The 7,878-nt window shown below is 32.3% G+C and overlaps 1 protein-coding gene across 1 annotated transcript; it reads right to left on the reverse strand.

The window, feature by feature from the left end:
• Positions 1–381: 381 nt before the first annotated feature.
• LOC128207698 (neuroglobin-like) lies at positions 382–4,219 on the reverse strand. Its single transcript, XM_052910767.1, has 3 exons — positions 4,065–4,219; positions 1,496–1,733; positions 382–552 (listed from the first exon to the last, which is right to left on the reverse strand). Exons 1-3 carry the CDS (start codon positions 4,217–4,219, stop codon positions 382–384), a joined length of 564 nt encoding a protein of 187 aa, XP_052766727.1.
• Positions 4,220–7,878: the final 3,659 nt, after the last annotated feature.

The raw sequence follows: 7,878 nt of genomic DNA on the forward strand, positions 1-7,878 counted from the left end.
TCCTATAAAAATATTGTTAAAATAAAACTAATGAGATTGATAGTGAGTGTTATTAACATTCTGAAAGACAAAAAACGCTGTTTTAGAAATCTTTACCGCATTTTAGATAATTAATATAATCTTCAATAAAATTATATCAAAAGATCCCAATTAAGCATAATCGTTCTTGACCTGCATTACAATAATTATGGTAGTTTCTGACAAAAGTTATGTCGCAACTTTGACATCACATGATACAATATTTATTCAAAGTATCCTTTAATTTGATAGTTTACTGTAGATTTTCAAAATATGACGTACGAACAAGTTCCATAAAATAACAATGAAACACAGTTGAATAAGCGAAATGAAACAGTGAACAATTTGTTTGTATGTTGTCTGTTATCTACCAATGTCGCTAGTAATGTCGGGATCAATGTCCGGATTTTCCATTCCCATTTTCATATAGACACAAATATAGTCATACACTCTTTTCCATGCTTCTGCAACATTCCTTGTATAATATTCTTCAAGCACTTCTTTGAGACCATAGTTGAGTGAAGGCCATAATTTCTGAAACAAACAGGATTGAAGGTCTTTAACACATGTTCATCATGACGATACTCTTTTCTGGTGCAGACTCGTCTGCCCATTTCTCATTCTCATTAATACACGAAGACCTTTTGTTGAAACCAGTTATTTCGTCACTATGATGTCATAATCTATTTATTTCACAAACATATTTGAACATAAGTGCTGGGTTATTTTTTGGCTTCACAACATTATATTTATATTGAAGGAAGGCAATACACATTTTGAACTCAAGTTCATGTCATGATACTTTAGAAAAACTGAATTTGATTTCATATAACTTATAATAGGCAAAAAGGTTAAGATGATCGGTTGAATCCGTTAGATTAAGATATGTAAATAAATGTTGCGAGCAACTGGCTAGTATATTATATAATGCCTATTTATAAAGATATAGTGTTTTGCTTGAAAATATCGAAATGATTACACAAATGAAATCACTGTTTTCTATAATGCGATACAAGAATGTATGTACGTGTTCAGATCAAACAATGAAAAACGTTAGCATATACGCTTTACAATATTAATGTTACTATAAATATCAATTAGCAATGTTGCCCGTGAGTTTTTACGGAAAACCTAACCAATTCTTGTCGGATGTTTCCGTATTATCAATACATGATACTGGTACATATCATATAAGAGCTTCAGCGACGTTTTCAGTTCATTTCAAGGATAATTTTACTCGTTTAAATGAGTAGATACCGGTATTTACTATATCGAACAATCGAACACACTTTTCATGTTAAGTTTAAAATTTTGTCAAATGTCTTGCGTAAGCTTTTTCGTAACGTGTTAAGAAACGCCGTAAGACGTATGTTTTGAAATGGTAGCTTTCCTAATACTACAGTGAAACCCTTTTAATCAACGGGAATGGATAGCACCACACTAAGTTCAATAATATTATGACTCCATATATCCTGACCTTGACCATGTGTGGTTTTACTTGTCGTTGCACGTGCGTCTGACCAATGGAGATTAAAACACTGTTAAGAATTATTGAGTCGTCCAGACTTTCCACAGCCGCCCCCAACCCTTCCATCACGGTAACTGCGTGTCGTTGTAACATATCTTTATCAATATTTTCCTCCAGCTTGTTGTCACGGTTCATTTGCACAATCTTTGGAAATATTGTCTTCATTTGAGGCTCTGTTTCAAATAGCCTGCAATTTAATATATTAGATAATTTATACTAAATGCTTGAAACAGCTTGTCCATATGAGGAAATTACATCAATATATGATTACAAATCTGAATTTAAATGTTTCATTAAATGATACACAGGTGTGGACAAAGGAACAATCGCGGACTTTATTAAAGGCATTTATGATATTCGGAATATATCTTTCTCGATCAGAAACACCAGCATTGTTCAACAATGGTATAGCCTTGATTTAATATGTTTCTCAATTTTGATGTCGCTTAAAAATGTGCTTTCTCGTTAAGTACAGAATTATCCTGGTATGTCTTGAATATAAAGGTTTTATATGTATTGATTCAAATCAGTAGGATTACACATTTAATACCGATAAAATTCCCAGTTCTCTTACATGAATTTCATTCGCTAATTCCAGCGCAATTTTATAGAATAGACCTACAGTCTTTCTCCACAAAGTATGTTCGACATGACATTAGTTTAAATTGTATAAATTGTTACATTGGTTTAATTTAAATGGCAGTTTGTGCTACTGTGGATTTCTTTAACTTTTAATACAATAAGTCTTTTCTATTAACGAAATCAAACTAATCCCTACACATATTGTTCGTAGTATCTACAACTTTGTGTACAAATCGAAATAAAAAAATATTGTGTAAAATAATTGTGAGCAAAGATAAACCAAACCAATATAGAGTTGCAAATGAAACGACGTAGACAATCCCTTCTGTAGCTAACATGTTAATTTCACGTATAAGCAACTATGCTATGGCAATTAGAATTTTAAATCAGCAAACACTGGATATCGTTCTTGGCACCTGTTATATAACATCATCAATTGTTACTGTATATAGGAAGCGATTGCATGGTTGTCACGACAATTTAAATGACTTGGCGATCATCGGTTTTTCGGCAGGGGACGCTTCCCGATCATCACTTTGCTGCCCGCTTGTAAAGCTTGAGCACTATATCACTACAAATTATCGTTATATTTTTAACTGAATATTTATCGAATTGTTAAAATGTTAAAGAAAGTATGTTTTATTGTTTACCAGTGATCAACACACCATGTTAGTGTAGTGACTTGTTGTGTCTGTAAAGGCGAACAGTATCGACCTATTTCCTCTGTGCACTATACTAGGACTGAGCTACTTGTCCCCAAATAGAATTAGTAATTAAAGGACAGGAATATCTTTTTACGTCATTCTTAAGAACAAGTTAGCTCATATTTTATTGCCATATATGTTTAACTAAAAGTATGTTGTTTCGTTTAATCAAAAACATAAATATACAGTGTTTTGCATCGGTCAAGGTTGAGTAAATTCATGTTGATACAATTTATGTATCGCTTTGAGGCTATTCGTTTTAGACATTTGTCATCACATTTTATTATTTGAAAGGTCCAAAAAAGTATTCTACGAGGCAATAACGCACACGTAACCATACAAATATCAAAATAGTTCGAATAATATAATAAAATGAGTTTTTACATTCATTTAATCAAAATATTATATGTTTAGGTCTATTATAGGTCAATAGGAGTTCCTTCAATTTCTATTTACGTATTTTTTTTTATTTTACACTTAAAGCATAACCTGTGGAGTAAACAAAAAACCTTGATTAACTTTAAAGTGTCAACAACATTTCATCGTATTTTCGGTTAGGTACAAGAATATTTAGAGATGTCTAGAAGTGTAATGCGTGTTAACAATCTAAGCGCTTTTAGAATAGCTTGATAATTACGTTGTTATGCGGAGATAATATATAAAGGCAAAGGAAAGAAAATGACCCATTTGAAGGTTTCATAAACCATTTTGTAAAATCAAGTAATAAACCATATACGCCATGGTGCATACTAAGTAATTACATGGTGCAAGAATTTATGTTGCTTTTTTTTCTTCTGTCAAACAACTCAAATTAATGCAAACGTCCGTCAAAAAATGCAGGCTTTCTACTAAAAAAAAATTAGCCTCAATATATTTCATGTGTATTTTGATATCAGGTTTCGATTTTATCGATTTTTACTAAGAAGAGAAGTGATTGCTGGTTGTGAATTCACGCAATGCAAAGATTCAGTTTAAATCCGGGCACTTCGGTACTTAATGTTTAAACCAACCATTATGTTAAATCTCATTTTCTATCCTTTAACTTTATACATATACATGGCAGTATCTTTTACTAACATCAACTAATTGTACTCATGTCATATAAATAAACGTAAAGAGGTTAAAGATACCCGATGTATCTTTTAAATAATTGCGAGTAAACATTATATAGATAGAACGGTATATTACAGTAGGTAAAATATAATTAACATTACACCTTAGTTTGAACTCACCTAAGAAACACGATGAGCCCTAGCCTGCCAAGTTCGTCTTTGAGGAGCTCCCAAGATCCCTGTACAAGCCTGACCTGCTCCGTACTTAACACCATATGCAGTTGCTTGTCCCTATTTGGGTAGGGGATCGCACAGCTAGGCATCTTGTTACCCATATCGGACGCAGTTCGTCCTGCTTTCTGAACCTCTAGTTTACTAAGTTCTTGATATGTCAATTATTACATAAATAGTCCGATACAAGATTGGTTTACATATGGATCATGTTTGTTTGTATCTCACTGATATGTAAGTATATGGTATGTATGCGGTACCTGGTTTAATTTAATATACTTCCGGTGTATTTCTTCTCCCTAATTTGCACAATAATTCACGTCCTTTTTCTAATAATTTAAACAAGGCTTGCTTTTGGTTCTGAAATATTTGAGATTGAATCAGTTGTGTCATATTTCATCAATGAAGTTGCTATTAAAACTGTTATGCAAAGAAATATAGCTTAATGGTAATTTGTTAGAAAAAGTACACCATTATGAAGTCATAAGACAATCTAAGGCTGATTGCATGAAATTGATTCGACCAACATCGCAGGAAACCATTATTAAGTGAAAAAAAAATCTTACGCAATCGATATATCCTTAGTAATTTCTTCGACAGAATTTCGTAAACCACAGAAACACAACTGACGAAATGGTGCACACAATGAGATATTTAAAGTTGTCCCAAATCGGATATACATTTTAATTGACCTTTGTTAGAATCAGCAATTATTGTTTTTTGCTCACATGACACTTATTTTACTTAACTCTACAAACCAATAAATCAAAACTAGTTGAAAAGGTTAATAAAATCTGTCATAAAAAATCAGCGATAATACAAGATGTGTCGCATTGATTATGTTGATTAATATGTTTTTATTCGGCACCTACAACGGTACTAACTGTTTAGGTGATTAACACTAGCAGTAATCACCTTCCATCTGAACGGAGTAGCTGATGTTAAAACACACGGCATAATATTAATTGCCAACTTTTAAATTATAATTATTTAACAAATGTCATATTGATCTCAAAGCAATACCAAGCTGTCAATATTCTTTATAGTATCAATGTTTAGAATTGATTTTTTTCATCTTAAAAACCATTCAAAACATTCAATCTTCCTCCAGGCAACGATATTAATCACCTTAGGTGAAGCCGTTCTTCTAACAATCCATACATCCAACTAAACAGAATCACGACAGTAATTGAAACATGCTAGCAAATTCATCGTCCCTGACATATATCACTGAACTATTGGCGCAGAGCAGTTCTGTTTATATTTAAATGCCCGAAAACGCATCCGTCTACAGTCTGGAATATCGCTTGTGAGTCTTTAGATCACCGCACTGATGGCCAATATCATTGAGAATCGCATATATCTGATGTTTCTGAGCCTTGCGACATCCTATTGGATAATGTGGTCAGGTTGAAACCTTCTAGTCAGTATGTTTCTTACTTTCTTGATTTGACACTAGCGACGCTTTGTAATTGATAAATCTTGTTTGTTCAAAAATGCAGTAAAATCTAAAAAGGGTCTTTATAACATTGGTGTTTGCAATTTAAGTGATAAGATAAGATCATTTAAACTACTTATCACAAATATAACGAGCAAACGAATAATTGAATAAGGGAACACGTTTACAAATATTGGATACATGACTATTTCAAGAAGGCACAAGTATTATTAATGGTATTTAAAAAAAACAGGAACTTAAAGATCAAACGTTATAAATGTCAATATCACATTAAATAGATAATGGCAACAACTAGCAAAAATTAAAATGAGATCAAAGGACATCGACACACTACTCAGTGTCAAATCACATGCAGTTAGAGAATTAACTTAAATGAACAATTTGCAATTAACACAATATACTACTGGACACCCTATTTTGAAGTTAGTGTGTCAAAATTTTGACATCCGTTAGTGTTATACTTATTCTGAGTATCCTTTCATCGGTATTTACTCCAGAAAATTACCAAATCAATTGTATTGGGTTATCTACCATTTGGTAATTTAACTGGGATGTCGTGATTTTATTCCCCATCTTCATATAGCTACAAATATAGTCCTTCACTCGCTTCATAGCATCCGCTGCATTTTTCACACAATTAACTTTTTTTCCATTTCTCACACTGCTCTACCACAAAAGAAAACATATTCAATGTTTGCAAATGAAACAATACTATGTTTTATATGAACTGTATTGTTTGGCACTATTCATTTTAGAAAAAGGGGATCATTTAGGATCATGGGAAAAACAGCAGTTGGTGTCATTACATTAATGACATGGCATTATATTCATTTATAAAAATAATAAAATACAGATCTCGATTTAAGCATAGTATCAACATTCTTTTGTTAACAATAATTCACACATGTGTACTATTAATAATCGATATTTACACAATTCATTTCATGTTAAATTAACGAGGGACGTGCACACTTGTTTCAAACCTAAAATATATGAAATAATGAAGTAAGAAAATTGTATGACAACTTTCTCATTCGATGTATAAAATGATAGGAGATTTTGGTGATCTAGTGCAAAATTGATTTTTTTGCCGATTAATTTCAGCTTTAATTTCAATTTTGCAATTCCTTGGCTTATGGATATCGGTACAATATGTAAATGTGATTCCTTTGTGCTTCTTTCATGTACTATATCAAATTCACTAGCGGCGAAAAGTAACCATGAAACTTTATGTGTAAAAGTACTTTTACCTTATTTCGGCAATGCTTGAACAAGGACGAACGCAATAAATGCAACACAAACATGACGCAGTTGTAACGCATACATAAACTGTTCAAAATTCCTCAAATGAAAGACTTTCGAAATAAACGGCGCGAGATTCTCGAGTTCTTCGGAAACAAAAATTTATTTTCTTACGAGTAAACATAATCAAACAAGTGCAGATTTTTTACATTCTGACACGAAATGAAATGGATCTGATTTTATATGGATTAAAAGCGGTAACCATCCCAGCGCTCCTCGAACAGCTTTGGTGTTATCCCCATGCATTCAAGTCTCAATTTTCTGTCTACAGCCATTCAAAATCAATTGAAAGCTTGTCAATTACCTTGAATTACCAACACAGCTAGACAAATTACCCCTCAAGTAATCATACACTTCGAAGAAAATTCGTCTGAAGTATAATTTGCTGTGACAAGCTATGATTTGAATAGCTGTGCATTGCATACCTATTTGAAAAGTACCAATGCACCTTCAGATGCAGACACATGCAAAGGATAAAAAACAAAAGCAGAAGCCGCATTGAAACAAATATAATTAAAGCATGACTGCTCATGAGTCACCTGCGCATGTGAGTAGACGAAGATATATAGCAATCTGTTTATTGATTATATATTTATTTTGCACGATTCTAGTTCTATTCGATGAAGGAAATAATCATGTTGTATATTGTCAGTTATATGTTTTGCAACTTTTGACAGACGGACAGGACTGTTTCTGTTGATTTATACTTGATGGTAAAATATTTATATGTTGTTTATATTGCTCGAAATAAGTTGTTTTAAATCATTAGTTTAAATCATTTTTTAAAAACATATGTAGTTCGTAACAAATATAAAGATATGTAGTTCGTCTTGTGATGCTGTCATTTTCTGCATATAATGACGTCAATCATGACCGCGCAAATAATTAGTTCTTGGGAAATGAGACTGGTTATAATATTATAGGATTTCGATAAAAACCAAACAAAGCTGGGAAATTGAATCCGAGTTAAAAACAAAATCACATCCTGCATTTCGAAATGAT

This window comes from Mya arenaria, chromosome 11 (genome assembly GCF_026914265.1).
Source record: "Mya arenaria isolate MELC-2E11 chromosome 11, ASM2691426v1".
In the NCBI taxonomy this organism is placed as follows: domain Eukaryota; kingdom Metazoa; phylum Mollusca; class Bivalvia; order Myida; family Myidae; genus Mya; species Mya arenaria.

Bases quoted from the DNA above. Each gene is read 5' to 3' on its own strand.
- LOC128207698 (XM_052910767.1), bottom strand. From the start codon at position 4,219: ATGGGTAACAAGATGCCTAGCTGTGCGATCCCCTACCCAAATAGGGAC. The intron at 1,734-4,064 runs GTGAGTTCAAAC...ATTAAATTGCAG, and splicing joins GGGCTCATCGTGTTTCTTAG to GCTATTTGAAACAGAGCCTC. The intron at 553-1,495 runs GTCAGGATATAT...TGTTTGTTTCAG, and splicing joins TAAAACCACACATGGTCAAG to AAATTATGGCCTTCACTCAA.